The sequence below is a fragment of the Melitaea cinxia genome, chromosome 22 (assembly GCF_905220565.1).
Source record: "Melitaea cinxia chromosome 22, ilMelCinx1.1, whole genome shotgun sequence".
Lineage (NCBI taxonomy): Eukaryota > Metazoa > Arthropoda > Insecta > Lepidoptera > Nymphalidae > Melitaea > Melitaea cinxia.
The window spans coordinates 1,477,226-1,493,121 of record NC_059415.1 but is presented as its reverse complement, the minus strand read 5'-3'; the positions used below and the strand labels follow the sequence as shown (position 1 = coordinate 1,493,121).

Genomic DNA, 15,896 nt, shown 5'->3' with positions numbered 1-15,896 from the left:
GCATAATATTGAACGCGGACAGCTGATTTACGTCAATTGTCTATGGCATTTTGTTAAGGTAACTTTTATATATTGAAAAGTGCTTAAAATTATTAATATTATTCAATTTTAATAAACTGAGGTTACATCATTAGTCACCGATAGTATGTTTTAATGTTTATGTTTGTATTATTACATAATAATTAATAATTTCACGTTATTTTGCGTAAAACCGTAACAGTCAATTTAAATATTTTTTAATATAGGTGTCAAAAATTTTTAAGAACCAGTTACATTGCAAAAAAATATTAGATCACTAATTATTATTCATCAGTTGTAACAATGTTTAGGAATGTTAGAACTAATAATTTTAAAAAGATTATTGATATTTTTATCATTTTATGTTCTTGTTGTAACTGACTAATGTTATTTTTGATTATCTGTATTATCACAGGCCTGTTTGTTTTTTTATGGTCTTAATGTTGCCAACTTGATTTATTGTCACAATCTAAATCTGTCTAAAAAAAATATTGAAAAAAGAGTATGTAAAGGTTTGTGTTATTAAAAGCCAATAATCAAAAACTAATTAAAAATGCGGATTTACAACTTTTTGTGTAAAAAAGTCGGTGAATTGACTGTTAAATACTCTAATTTGCCAGAGTCTTATATTAAACGCAGTTATGAACAGGTTTGTAAATCTTTAATTCTATTTTGAGAACATTAGAAAAAAATAACCTATAATTTATATTTTTTTCTTTTCCAGGTGTACTGGAAGAATCCGAAGGGTTATCCTCAATACCGCGATGTGCAGGTAGCTCGTAAAAAGTTTCGTTTCACAACAAACAGGCCGTGGACGATGCAATTTGCGAAACAAAACGAACGTACAAGGCAAACTAAAAAGGTGTTTTTAGAACCTGTTGGCGAATGGAGTTTCTTCAAGTAAGTTAATTTTATTTTTTATTTATAATTGCAGTGAAACAGTACAGTAATACATTTAAGAAATCTAATAAAACTACATCAAATAACACATTGTAATAAAAGTTCCACTTAAAATGATATAACAATAGAACACAAACAAAATCTACGCGTAAAATTTCACGCTTATAAAAGTGTAACAAAAATCTAATCTGTTATAAATAATAAATAAATAAGGGATAAAAAATTATATAACAAATAAGATAGAACCTAAAAAAACTATGTGTAGAACTTCAGACTTATAAAAGTATTAAAAAATGTGTTGTACGTATTAATGAAATAAAGAAGGGATAAAAGCTTATTTGAATCATAGCATGTAAATCGATATATCTCAAGTTTATTTGATTTTAAGTCTTCAAATGATAATGCCTATAATTGATCTAAAATATACATAATTATTTTTTGGGTTCTCAAAAGTCCAAAAATAAAAATTGTACTGTCTTCACTATTGACTTAACATATCTTGTAATGGAAGATTTTGCAAATTGAATATTGAATTTTTTGTTTGATCTTATCTAGTTTCATCTGTGGATATTTCCGAGCAATTGGTTTTCAAATATTAATGATACTTTCAAAATTTGCAATGTAGGCTTGGAAATTTGTAGTAGTCATGTGTTTGGCACCACAATATTTGGATCTTATGTTTAATAAACACTCATGCCACAATTCAACCTGTAATGTCCCACTGCTGGCCTCTTTCTCTTTGTAGGAAAAGGATAAACAAAGTACTGCTAGGTTTTTTATTTCAGAAGGTATTTACTAGTTAATTTGTTCATACATATAATATTACTTATACAAAAGTTCTTTGATCACAAGCACAATTCAATCTGTAACATTCTACTGCTCGACATGCGAATCTTTCTCCATATAGGAAAAGGATCTTAATCTACCACACTGCTCCACTGTGGGTTGTAATATTCAATTTTGCAATTGTCTAAACATAAATGTAAATTGTTTATTAAAAAGAAGTAAATAGATAAATAATATTATTCTGTGTAAGATTACACAGATGATAAACATGTGTGGACTTAGTGACACTGTATTTCATGCAAGATATTACTAATTTTGTACCAAAACACAGTTTATATATATTTTTAAAAGAGTCACTGCGGAGCATCTTGCTAATTCTTCTTTGAAGAATTTACATTCCGAATCGGTGGTAGCTTTACTTTTAAAAGTAAAAATGACTTTTAAAATTTTTATTTGTAAAATGATGATTTGAAAGTGCTTCCGAAGCTTATTTGAATAAAGTTATTTTGATATTAACAAGTTATTATTTATAAATAATATGACTATCTCATATTTCAGAGGAGATAGAGTGGAAGTAATGGTGGGTAGAGACAAAGGCAAGCAGGGCATCGTGAGCCAGGTGATACAGGAACGGAACTGGGTTATAGTGGAAGGGATGAACACACATTTGAGAGTGGTAAATATTAATTATAGTTGTAGACATCACTATTCAGTGCCACTTTCCGAGCTCAAGGAAATGGAAATAGACTAACTTGCTTCTTATATCAAATAATATAATATGTCCGTTGATTGTGTTTTGTGTCAATATCTTGTGCTATACAAAACGTAATAAAAAATTATGACGAACGAAGTTCTTTTGGATAGTATAGAAGCAACACAATATGAAAAAAAAAAATGTTGAATTTTATATAATTTTCTAGTTCTTGAGATTTTCTTATTAATTTTGTTGATTGGTTGGTGGTTGGATTTGAATAAAGTACATAAAAGTATTTAGGAAATTTAGTATTTTAGTAAATAACAAATACCGTAAAATAAAATAAATCAAACAAAATAATAATAATAATAATAATAATTCAAACTATTAAGTGAAATAAAAAAACATATGGCTTTATTCATTTTTGTCGACAGTATAAAATTACATAAATAATTTTAAAAAAAGTTTGCTAGTAATATTTTAGTTTTACAAACGTCATATTATACAGTCGTGTGACTGATATTACGTCACTTTCGTTATATATTTTTCTTACGGTTTTAGGTATAGGTATCACATTTTTTTCAGTTCGCTCGCCCAGCCAAATGTCAAGCCTGCCGCAAGGAACCTCATTCCAATATTAGTACATTAGATTATCTATTATTACTTACACGTTATTTACATAACAATTATTAATTTAATTAAGCTTCAGACTGTAATATCCCACTACTGGGCATAGGCCTCTTTCCCCATGTAGGAGAAGGATAAGAGCTTAATCCACCACGCTGCTCCAATGCGTGTTGGCAGATATATTCCCTACTATGAGTAACGATCGCTATCAGGTGTACATGATAACAACCGGGACCGACGGGTTAACGTGCTCTCTGAGGCACGATGTGGAGACCCACAAGGAATGCACAAAAACCCAGACCACGGAAAACACCTGTATGGCCAATACAAATGTTTGTCATGTGCGGGGATCGAACCCGCAACCGCCAGCGCAACAGGTACAATCCATGGCTGTAACCGTTGCGCCAACGCGGCGTCATTGTTATTAATTTAATTGTATGCAATCAATGGTGCTAATAGAATTTAGCACATTTTTTAAATATATTACTTGGTAAGTGAATGTATCCATACTGTATGATCCACATTTTACAATTTGTTACCACTCTTTCCTTTTACCCTACCTACCTAGGGGGGAGAGTAATACCCAGTGGCGTATTCAGTGCCCCGGGCAAATAAATTTTGCCGCTCTATAAAAATACGAGTGATTAATCAATATATTTGGAATTTTTTGGTTGAACTTCTATTTTTAGGTCGCCCATTCCATACATTAATCGAGTAACAGAAATATATTCTACATATATTTTGGCTGACCATTTTTTTTTTGTTATAATAAATTATATTATAGGAAATAATTATCGATTCTTTTAAGAATCTATTTTTTTTTTGCACATCGCTAGTATGTATGCTCGGTGTGCGGTGACCCTCGGAGAATGCTGCCTCAGGTCATTGCCATTTTGGCCCTAGGGTAAATACGCCCATGGTAGTTACCACTGTCTTTTCGCACGATGCTCGCTACCATTTTGAACATCCATATTTGCAAAAAAATATTACTTGAAATGGTTTGACTATTCTCGAGTTTTGCTTTTATCTACACATTACTGATTGATTTTTATTTATAAAAATTATTTTCTGTTTAGAATTATGCAAAATTTTTATCATATCTAATTTATATATATAACTAATTACAGGTGGGCAAAGATAAAGATTTCCCCGGTATAACAATACAGTCAGAAGCACCTTTGTTGGTGACGACCGGTGTTAAACTAGTAGATCCAGAAACATTGAAGCCGACTGAAGTTGAGTGGAGGTATACAGAGGATGGAGATAAGGTAAAAATTATCTATTATTTAAAAAAAATTATTCGTTTTACGTAATCATTTTACATAAAACAAACAAATGCATTCAGTCTGTAACATCCCACTGCTGGGCATAGGCCTCTTTCTCGAAACTGTAACCGCCAGCGCAACAGCCACAAACTAGTGCTGTGACCGTTGCGCTAATGATTTAATTTATTTGAATTCTTTTCTCAGTTTTAGTAAGCCTTGATAGAGATTACGCAATTTTACCAAATCGTCAAGAAAACAAGAATTAAAAATAATTGTGTTTGCTCGCAAACGAAAAAAAAACCGACTTCAATTACATCGTATATATATATCATCGTTTTCGTCGATCTACGTTGTATTATACAACGTAGATCGACGAAAAAATAGTCAAGTAACAACGCATTATCAAAGATTACTCAAAAAGTAGTTATCAGATCTCGATGAAATTTAAATGTGACCACATGATAAACATCGGCTTTCGATTAAATTAAAAATCATTAAAATCGGTACACCTAATAAAAAGTTATTGCGGATTTTCAAGAAGTTCCCTCGATTTCTCTGGGATCCCATCATCAGATCCTGGTTTCCTTATCATGGTACCAAACTAGGGATTTCTCCTTTCCAACAAAAAAAGAATTATCAAAATCGGTACATCCAGTAGAAAGTTATGCGGTATAATACAACGTAGGTCGACGAAAAAAGCATCAAGTAAAAACGCATTATTAGATATAACTCGAAAAGTAGTTGTTAGATCTCAAATAAATTTAAATGGGACCAATTGGCACATACCACCTTTCGATTAAAACAAAATTTGTCGAAATCGGTCTACGCGGTCAAAAGTTCTGATGTAACATACATAAAAAAAAAATACAGTCGAATTGAGAACCTCCTTCTTTTTTGGAAGTCGGTTAAAAAGGCTTAGTTGTTAGCCTTGATGAAAAAATTAAAAGAAAATTGGAATGAGCCATCACTCACCATCCCTAATCCCTAATTTAAACATCATTTTATATAATAAAACTAAGTTGATAAAATGTGCGTGCCGATAAAACTTAAAAAGGAGTCCCGACACGATAAAGGGATTTATATAGTGTGATAGCCCTTTATCCCCCCTCGGACAAAAAAGTCCCGTTTTAACCTAAGGGCGTGTTTTTAAAGATATAAGGGCTTTTCCAACCCTTCAACTTGGAAATTAAGTGTAGTGGCGCCATCTGTTGTCGAGTATTTGAACTTCATTTAGAACAACGATTATTTGGGTTGTATTTCGAAAGGCGCTGCGAGCAATTGCAGTATGTGTAAATTTTATGTATTTATACAGCAGTAGCTTACTTATATTTTGGAGTTAAAGCGACATAATTTTAGTTATTCAAATTAATTCTGAAAACATTTTAAAATTTAAGTAATTAAATTTCGCGCCTTTACTACGTATGCTACAGCTGCAGAACTTATTGTTACGGCGGACGATAATGTCGAGAACATTCTAGGTGTGAGAAAGAAAATATTCTCAAACTTTCTCAAATATTCTAGAGCCTAGCTCTTTGAATATATGAGAGCCCGGTGTCGGCCGCAAGAATTGGTTCGATTTGAACAGTGAAACAAGCGATTTCGAGACGAAAAGGAAAGAAGTTATTTAAAAAAAATTAGGGATTGGAAATTTTTGTTAAATACCCGTGCGAAGCCGGGCGGGAAGCTAGTTAATATTATAAATGTGAATGTAAGTTTGTTTGTTACGCTTTTACGCGAAAATTACTCAACCGAGCATCATGACAACACATACATATATATTGTACACATACCTCCAAGACAGAGGTATTAGTAGTAACACACTCATACACATACACACTCTTACTGAATAGAAACCATCCTCGTGTGAGCAAACCTCCGTCCAAGTGAGGCGAGATGGGGTCGCGCTAGCATGCACCACCTCGCCACGGCAGCCGGCCCGAATTAAAACATCCGGGTCCCGGCACCCAGAGAGGGGCGGCACCCACAATACCACCCCTCCCGAATACACACACAAACACACTTCAGCCTATCACAGTCCACTGCTGGACATAGGCCTCCACAAGCCAAAAATGGCATGAACTCATGTCTTTTGCCCATAGTCACCACGTTGGGCAGGCGGTTGGTGACCGCAGGGCTGGCTTTGTCGCACCGAAGACGTTGGTACTCGTCTTCGGTCTGTGTATTTCAAAGCCAGCAGTTTGATGGTTATCCCGCCGTTGGTCGTCTTTTTAAGTTTCAAGGTGGTAGTGGAGCTGTGCTATCCCTTAGTCGCCCGTAACGACACCCACGGGAAGAAAGGGGATGGGTATATTCTTTACTGCCGTAACCACACAGCAAAGTGTAGCAGTAACATAGGAGCTTTCCTAACATATAGCCTATATTTCTTTAATTGTTCGTAATATTTTTCTTTGTTCCAACTTTTGCATGTCCGTTTGCCAGGTGGCTAAGGCCTGCTCCAATCTTCTCCATTCTGGCTTTTCTATGGCCACTCTATCCCATCTTTTTCCCATGACTTGTCTAATGTAACAGAATACTATTTATTAAAAAAAAAATTATGTGAGCGAAGCTGCGGGTAAAAACTAGTTATCTACAAATAAACAAATCGTTTTCCCGTAGGTCCGTGTATCCCTAAGCAGTAGTCGTATAATACCCATACCCAAGTCAGCCGAAGAGACGATGGACTACAAGAGTAAGGAATTGTATGTGGATAATCCATCTAAAGACACCGAGGCTGCCGCTGCTACAAAAGTACGTATATTTATTATAGTCTTAAGAGCCATTTCACAATTTTACGCTCTGCAAGTTTAGGTAAATTTGGTCGCATCGCGCGAGTCGTACGACACGCGCGATCTTTGTGCTAGTACGTATAGTGTGACAACCAAAAGACCATCGTGATCATTTTCTGATGTATAATAAAAATTATAACTATGGTATAAAATGTTTTTTACATAATTAATTTGTTAAAAATTTCAAGTATGTTATATAACAACAGTCAATAAATTTAAAATAATATTAAAAAAATCAATTTTATGAAACAATTTATTTAAATTGATTTAGTTTTTTCAGTTTACGCATGAATCTAATATTTACGATATGAATAAAAAAGCATTTAATGACATCGACACCGACAAACATATTAATTAACTAATAACAAGACAAACAGATTGAAATGCCTATTTGTATTGATAGTGTGAGAAAAGAAAATTAAATTATACATTTGTTTACAGAAATTATCATTATATTATTTTACAGTCATTTTCGTAATATGTTTATTTTATTTATATTTTATTATGAAAGTATCAAATGCGTTTTATCCGCTATAACAACAGGCGCTTGGCGCGTGTGAGCGAAAGAGACGGCTGCGCAGAATTTGGCGTGGACCTTACCTCTAAGAGCGCTAGCGCTCGACTGATTTACCGGGCTTGATGCGTGGCAATATATACTATCTTTTTATTATTTAATATAAAATGTATTAAAATAATTACATCTTTTAATTATTTTTTTTTTTGTATTTCTTAATGATGTAAGTTTACTTTGATGAAGATAGTTCGTTAAAATTTCTTAGTTTTCTAAGAGAAATATCGCTTTTAAAATTGTACTTATTTGGAAAATATGTATACAAATGGAATAAAAATCTATGATAGTGGACAACAAAATTATATTCCACATATTATGATATTTTTTTAAAATGGTTTCAACGTAGAGGTTATTGAAAAGTAGGACTTCAAAGTATACATTGCGACCGTTTACCCAGGGAGGAGGCTGATGAAAAGGTTAATAATTTTATACACATAATATAAATCAAAATTCTGATCTGACTATGGACTACAACAAAGGTTGCTCTATTATATTTCAAGAATATAAATTACATTATTGCATCCAACACTGAGATTAACGACGTCAAAATATTACAATTTCGCGGATTGTTACCGATTTTTGTGAAATGGCTCTTAAGCCTTTATTAATATGTGGCAATTGGTGTTATAACATACACGTACAAACTCTGTTCCGAAATTTGAAAAAATAATGTGTCATGTTTGAAATTCAACAGTAAACATAGTCTCATTGATCTTACAGCCTCTCATAACTCAGTATGAGAATTTGCAGTTCTTTTGTACATGTTTCTATGAAATTTACGAGATTTTCTCTCCTTAGGATAGTTCTTTTATAAATCCAGGAACTCGTTTTTGCCTACGCTGGCCTTAAAAAAAAAACTAACATGTTATATTCTAAATTAAATTTTTAGTATGAAAAACGAACATGAAGTTATTACTATATAAACAATAATAGTGAAATTGCAAAAAAAATACAACCATTAATGGCAACTAGTGATGTGCCGGATCGTCAAAAATGTATATCCGCAGATACGGATATTTAGTGTCAAGATTCGCGGTTACGGATACGAATCTTTATTTACTCACTCAATCGGTGTCGGCTCGTGACCTTGAAACGATAGTTGACGTCACGCCTGCCCCGCCGACGGTCAGGAGTTCAGGACAGATTTCGACTTGTATTGCGCGCCTATTTCTTTTGTTTAGCCACTAGGTCCAGGAAACGTCAGACATCTAAAAAACTTTAAACCGCGATAAAATCCGAAAAAGTTTTTTCAATATAAAGTTATTAGTTTTTCATTTTTTTTTATATTTATATAAGTAATGTCATAGCTTTTTCTGTGTGTAATAGTGATCTCATAAGATAGTTGATTTAGTATCTTTGAGTTATATACTATTAGTATGGTAACTTACTAGAATATAATATGTTTGCAATCAAAGGTGCTAAATATTTTATTTTAAGAAACTAAAACAACTCTGAATGGATTTTTTTGATTTTAGGTTTTTTTTTTTTTTTTTTAAATTATACTACTCGATCACTAAACTAAGTTGCATTTTATCCTGTCAATTGAATTTAAAAATAAATAAAAGATCGAAAAAGATGCGCGTGACGGATACGGATACGGACCTCATTACTTCCGTGGACATCCGCGGATACGGATATCTGGAACATCACTAATGGCAACATAGATTACAAGCAATATATATACTAATTACTGCCAGTTTCTAAGGCCTTATCCGTCCGTATATGCCATAATGTGAACTTTTATAGCCTATAGTATTCCCGTAGGCTCTTATTTTCTCTATAATAATAATTAATTTTCATTACTATTATTATTTGTGTATTTATTTGGTTACAGATAACTTTCGAACCTAAACTTCGTACATTTGAAATGGATATTATGGAGTCAATGGGTATTAAGGAAGACAGAGTGCCGGCCAAGTCATACTGGTATTAGAATCTTATAGGCGGTAAATAAATTATTAGTTTATGTATTAAATAAAAAAATAATAAATAAATACAGATGTGTTTTATTTATAAAAATAACGGCGACATGTACTCAATTGCAAAGCAAAGAATATCACATATACAGAGTTCGCTCACACATTTAGAAAGAAATTAATAAAAGGTGGCCTGCTATAATATTATATATACATATATATATTATATATGCGACCTTTATGTGAGTTAATATTTATTGAATAAAAAAGGCCTTATACTTTTTATAAATTGACAGATAATGACGGGTGGAGTTACCGATTCTTCTTAGTAGCTTTTCACTCTCTCACTTTTTGAAGTTAAGCTTCTTTACGCATTCTCTGGGAGTAAGCTGGGTGAATGCGTGTCGAGTGCGTTACGAAAAGTGTGATCGGGCGAGGCGAACGGAGCAAGAGAGAGGTGCGAGCACACATTTTCTTTCTCTCATAGCCAGTTACGTTTCGTATATCTAAGACACAGTGCAAGGTTACAGAAGTTTTTGCACGCTTTTTTTTACGAAAAATAAAATAATTATATTGTAAAAATAATAAGGTAGCGCATAATATTTGCAATAGAATAAACAACTCGATGACGAAATATGTTTTTCTCGTTAAATATCGTATTGTATCGTATCGTTAAATAATATTTGCATTCGATTTTATCTGTTCTATTATCAAACAATTTGTAATAATCTTAATGTTTTGAGGATTTACTGATTTTCATTTCCTTATTAAGCTATCGAAAAATTTAATTCTGAGTAATTATAAAAAATATTAAAAAAGAACTGCACGTGTTTTTTTTATATTATAGGTACTTATAATAAAACTTGTAATAGATCAAAGTCTGCATATTGAAGATGCTTTAAAAATTATACTTACTTTAGTCGATACTCGAAAATATAATTTCTTTCGTTTTTAAGGTTCCGTACTTCAAAAGGAAAAAACGGAACCCTTATAGGATCACTTTTTTGTCCGTCTGTCTTTCAAGACTCTTTTCCTCAGGAAAGCGTGAAGGTATCAGCTGAAATTCACATCAAATACTCAGGTCTACTGTCTCTTGGAGCTGTGAAAAAAAAAACAAACTTCTAAGCCAACGCAATCAAAAGATACAGCCATTTATGCTACAAATTTTGACACTCGCAAGGGAATCAAAACCTACAGGTGACTTACCGTGAACTCAGAATCTTGAAATTTGATTGATACGAAGCAACGTCTTATAACACAGATAAAGGAAAAATTGCGAAAAGCCTAAATTATTAATTACATCATATAAATATATATATATTTAATATTTTTTGTACGGAACCCTCGGTGCGCGAGTCCGACTCGCACTTGGTCAGTTTTTTTTTCTTACTGAACCTCTATCACGCCGAAATTGTTGAAATAATGTGTAGGTTATTGAACATCGTTATAGTATTTCTAATAAATTCTAGTGTTTTGTATTGTTATTTTTGTAGTTTTGATCTTTAATATTTTTAACTGAGGTTAGGGCAGGGCAGGTAATTTCATGCTCGACCTTACAGAAGACCACAGCTAAATAATACTGCTTTCAAGCAGTATTGTGTTCCTGTTGGTGAGTAAGGTGACCAGAGCTCCTGGTAGGAATTGGGGATTGCAGACTTCTATAGGCTACAGTATTTGCTTACCATCAGGCGATCCGTACGCTTGTTTGCCGACTTAGTTATATATTTAACAAAAAAAAGTTACTTGAACCATTTTAGTTACCATAACCATGGTTACTATTATATTTTAAATTATATAATATATAAAACATTAGAAAAAATGTTACAGTGATGGGGTGAACTGTTATGTGTTTTATTTAATTCAATAAGAAATAACGTGGGGTCCGTAAGCGGCTCGCGATTTTTTTTTGATGGAGTTTAAAAAAAAAAAAAAAAAAAAAAAACAAAAACTAGAGCTTACCATTTACTTTATTTGTACAGAAAATCCATTCGCCGGTCTTTTTGGCGAGCGAAGACATCTATTACTTTCTTGTGAAAATCAGATATGGAATTAATTAAGCGTTTTTCTATGCTTATCATACATAATGCATTGAGACGGTCTTGCGTCATAGTATTTCGCGTAAACGTTTTCACTTTATTTAACGTCGAAAAACATCGCTCACTTTCTACTGATGCCATAGGAATGGTGGATATAATATTTAAAAGTTTTACGCTTTCAGGAAAAACAGATTCTAATGAAAGTTCCATAAAATGTTGGAGTAAAGCAACGGCGCCGTCAGCATTGTGAAAATCTTCTACGCTATAAATTACTAATAGCTCATTTTTCAATTTATTTTTTTCCAGGACATTGTAAGTGTTTACCACTATTTTAAAATCATCCTCTGGAAAACTTTTGTTGTAGTCCACAAATCTGTCTGTGTAAAACAATTTTGATGCCATTAAATGGCCAGTATGTTTGAATCTGTCTTTAATCTGCACTTTTATTACGTCACATATTTCTTTACTCGTAACTGAACCATTTAAGTTACCATCAAGCCGACGTTTTTTTTCCGGCGCAGGTGGTGTCAGTGGATCAGCGTCTCGTAACTGGTTTACGACTTCTTCGAATTTACTAACTTCATTTTTTATGTTAATCGAGTCGAGTGATCGGGACTGTAAGATTTTGAACAACATTTTGCAGTGCGGCATAATCTTTGCAAAAAAGTTCAGCCAATACAAAAAATTGTCATTGTATAAATATGAAAGGAGCGATTCAGCTTGATTATAGGTATCGGGGTCATTGTTATATTTCTCCATTATAACTTCCATACACTCTTTAAGGGCCTCTAAATTTTTGTGTATAACTTTCACTGTACGTGTATTATAATTCCATCTAGTCTGTGGAGCGCCAGGTATTCTTTTATGTACAATTTCTTTTAAAATTTCGGATCGTTTCGGCGAACGCGTGAAAAACGATGGAAATGCATGCAAATTGCAAAAGAAACTTCTTGTTGTGTGATTAATCGATGAACATTTTTCTAATATTAAAATAGGCTGATGCGCGTAACAGTGTACATAATAAGCATATGGGTAAATATTTCTAATAATCTTTTGGACACCATCAGTACTTCCACTCATGACGGCAGCTCCGTTGTAGCTCTGTCCAATCAACTTATTTTTATCAATACCTAAAGAATCAAGCTCCTTCATGATTTCAGCTGCTATTACTTCTGCAGTATAGCCGTTAGGTTGTATAAACTTCAAAAACCTTTCATATATTTTACCGCCATGTACATACCTAATAATTAACACTAACTGCTGAATAGTAGAGCAATCAGTTGATTCGTCTACCTGAATTGCAACAAACTCTGCGCTTTTAATTTGTATCTGTATTTCTCTTCTGCAAACTTCGTAAATAGCATCCAATATGTCATTTTGAATGGTTTTTGACGTACCTTTAAAAACCGAACTGCTGGATAGATGCTGTTTCATAGACAAATCGATCTCCGACACGAAATCAATCACACCTCTATAGATTCCAGTACTCAGGTATTCCGTAGATTCATCATGCCCCCGTAGAGCAACTTGAAATGCACTACAAAATACCACACAATCTATCAAACGCCGTAAAATATATCGATTTTCGTCAACGCGTTCATTGAACTCTCGAATAGATTTTCGATACGCAGGATCGAGTGCCTTACGAATATCTTGTCGGCCGATCGATGCCAATTGCACTTCACATAACATATGAAATCGAGATTGCGAATGTTTTTTCACTTTTAATGAAAGGTGCGCTAAATCTCCAACGCCGGTATCCGTCCATGCAGATTCATTACCACTGCCGGCGCCAGTTGCAAAGACCAGACACGGAAAACAAAATAATTTATTACTTTCTTCACAACCACACAACCAAGGTGTTTTGAAATATTGTTCAGATTTAAAAACACGCGTGAAAGATTTAGTTTTTGTATTACATTTTTGAACAAGTACAATTTCAGGACGTGGTGGCCCCTTAGCTTTCAGTTCGAGGCGCATTTTGAGAGTCTTTTCACACTGTTTAATAAACGATACATTGTACTTTTCCATTTTAAACACAAAATGTCGCGCACAAATTATTATTTTTTACTTATCCTTTCGTATGTTGAAACACCGGCTCCCGGTATAAACACATTTTCGCCGGAACTGTTGACATACCGGGAGCCGGTATGGGTAAGTGTGTTCTCATAATCGCTCTAAAGCACGTCATTGTATATACCCTATCCTTTCTAACACGTTACAAATGCATAAAGAAGAAACAGGCTGACTAGTGAAGCCAAAATCTCGCGCAGCTTTAGTGTAAAAAATTTAAACACGAGTCAGTCAAAACTCCGCCATCGCCTAGGTGACTACTTATTTTTTTTGTTGGTGAAAACTTGTGTTTTATCTTAAAGTGATTCGCTGAATATTAGAAAAAACGATGGAAGGGTAAGTAATTATTGATTATGTATACAAATTATATAATAGTTCTGTTAATTTTCACTAAAAATCGGTCTGTAACTATCAGCATGTTCAATGTCGAACACGTGACGACGATTTTATTGTCGTCATATTTCAACCAAAAATGGATGAAAAGGCAAGTTGATGTTAGATCTAAGACGTAAAAATAATTAGTTTTGATATATTTCATAGGTAGCATTATATTTCTTTCAAAAACATGAAATTTGTAATGAAAATGTAAAGTACATAGTCTCATACCGGGAGCCGGTTACGTCAACAGCATACGTTTGACAGTCATGTTTTTTGTGTTTCTGGGATGCTTCCTAAGTATGGATATGCCTCAGGAATGTTTTTGTATGCATTAAAATTTTAATTTATTTTTGCAATTTTTTTCATTATCGGTTTTTCTTTTGGTTTTTGTATTGAGCTATTTTTAAAGAAGCTTTACGAAAAAATATGTTTGCACTTTTTTATTTTTTGCATTATTTTCTTTTGCATTGTTTCTTTTTTCGGTGTTTGCATGAACTTTGATTTTTTCTGCTTTTTTAATATAAGAAGACAACGACGATCTCGGAAACGACGTGGAAGTGGAGCGACTACGCGCGGGGTTCGAGGTGGTGCGCAGGGTAGGGGCCGTGTCCGCACGCGCGGCGGTCGTGTTTGTGGTCTTGGTGCTGGTACTGCTGGTCTTGGTGCTCATAGGCCCTCAGTTTCTGACTCGTAATTGCTTCTTATTTTTACTAACAAAATGCTTATAAATATTATTAATAATGAATAAAGTATTTTAAACAATTAATTTATATTTCAGTGTAACTAGTGGATCGTTGCAGAGCTATAACGAGGTTCATGCTATGGAAAGGCCACTCCATGAAAGCAGGAGGAGGGAGCTGCAGTCAGTGAAGACAGTACCTGAAGGGTAAATTAATGTTAAATTATTATAGTTTATTCTATAGTAAGTGTTTCATTATTCTGGTATATGGTAATAAAATTAACACTTTTTTTTGTAGATACCAATCCTTATGGTCGTCCATACAAGAAATGGTGCTCCCCTCCCCCTCTACGAGTCAAGAGTCTCCGATGTGCTCGGCTCCACCGTCTCCGCCTCTGTAAGTATACTGTTATTTTTTAAATTTTCAAATGCAATTAGTTATCAACCGTAACAATTAACATGGAATACCTATATTTGCAGGTATGTTGAATGTGGTGGGAGCGGGCAGTCAACTCCCCGAATTACCACTGTAAAGAGACCCGCGTAAGTTTTCATTTTATTTTATTTGTTTCTAAAGTTTTATTTTATGAAACAAGAAAAAATATTTACATCTTTTTGTTGTTATAGAAATAATGACTCTACTGGAAAGGGCGAGGAGGTTCCGGCTTCGAGGCGGTGCTTGTAAGTTCAAAAATGAGCAAAATTATATTTTTAGTTATTACGATACTGGTACTGATTTTCTTATTTTCTAAGGATTCCTCCAGACGGGGCTTCATCTTCATCATCAGCCGTCAGGGCTCGTCCTTTGAGGGACGCGGAAATTGCCCGAATCTTGAATCATGGTAAGTGAATATTTTTCTTTCAGACCTATCTTTTAGTAGTATATATATATATATATCTGTTTACATAGGTAAAACAGACTACAGTATATTATTATTATTTATACAGGCAGTGAAGAGGATGCTGACAGCGATGATGAAGATGAAGATGAAGATTTAGTTCAACCAGTGCATCTGCTGAGGAGAACTGAAAGACTTTTTATGTCTGAGGAAGACACTGAGGTGCCACCGATAAACGCTGCTATAGACTTTGAGTGGCCACCTCAACTTCCCTCCGGCCTGCAGCCCCAACCTAGCGCCCAGCCCGAGCCCGAACCCAACGCAGAGC

The 15,896-nt window shown here is 33.8% G+C and overlaps 1 protein-coding gene and 1 long non-coding RNA gene across 3 annotated transcripts; one reads left to right on the top strand and one right to left on the bottom strand.

Annotated features, from left to right (window-relative positions):
• Positions 1–441: 441 nt before the first annotated feature.
• On the top strand, positions 442–9,643 carry LOC123664778 (probable 39S ribosomal protein L24, mitochondrial). 2 transcript variants are annotated; one of them, XM_045599256.1, is made up of 6 exons: positions 442–667; positions 743–918; positions 2,263–2,380; positions 4,153–4,293; positions 6,907–7,057; positions 8,239–8,587. In XM_045599256.1, the coding sequence occupies exons 1-6, from the start codon at positions 572–574 to the stop codon at positions 8,253–8,255; spliced, it is 699 nt and encodes a 232-aa protein (XP_045455212.1). In that variant the 5' UTR covers positions 442–571; the 3' UTR covers positions 8,256–8,587. The 2 variants fall into 2 exon arrangements, with proteins under 2 accessions (XP_045455212.1, XP_045455211.1); XM_045599255.1 differs by lacking the exon at positions 8,239–8,587 and adding an exon at positions 9,482–9,643 and having other exon boundaries at positions 449–667; positions 6,907–7,038.
• A 4,557-nt stretch (positions 9,644–14,200) lies between these two features.
• LOC123664531 lies at positions 14,201–15,117 on the bottom strand. The gene is made up of 2 exons (XR_006744835.1): positions 15,032–15,117; positions 14,201–14,929 (listed from the first exon to the last, which is right to left on the bottom strand). It is a non-coding gene; the product is annotated as an uncharacterized LOC123664531 (long non-coding RNA).
• Between the last annotated feature and the right edge of the window lie 779 nt (positions 15,118–15,896).

Coding starts and splice junctions, on each gene's coding strand:
- LOC123664778 (XM_045599255.1), top strand. CDS start 572: ATGCGGATTTACAACTTTTTGTGTAAAAAAGTCGGTGAATTGACTGTT. Junction 668..742: donor TTAAACGCAGTTATGAACAG/GTTTGTAAATCT, acceptor TTTCTTTTCCAG/GTGTACTGGAAGAATCCGAA. Junction 7,039..9,481: donor AGGCTGCCGCTGCTACAAAA/GTACGTATATTT, acceptor ATTTGGTTACAG/ATAACTTTCGAACCTAAACT.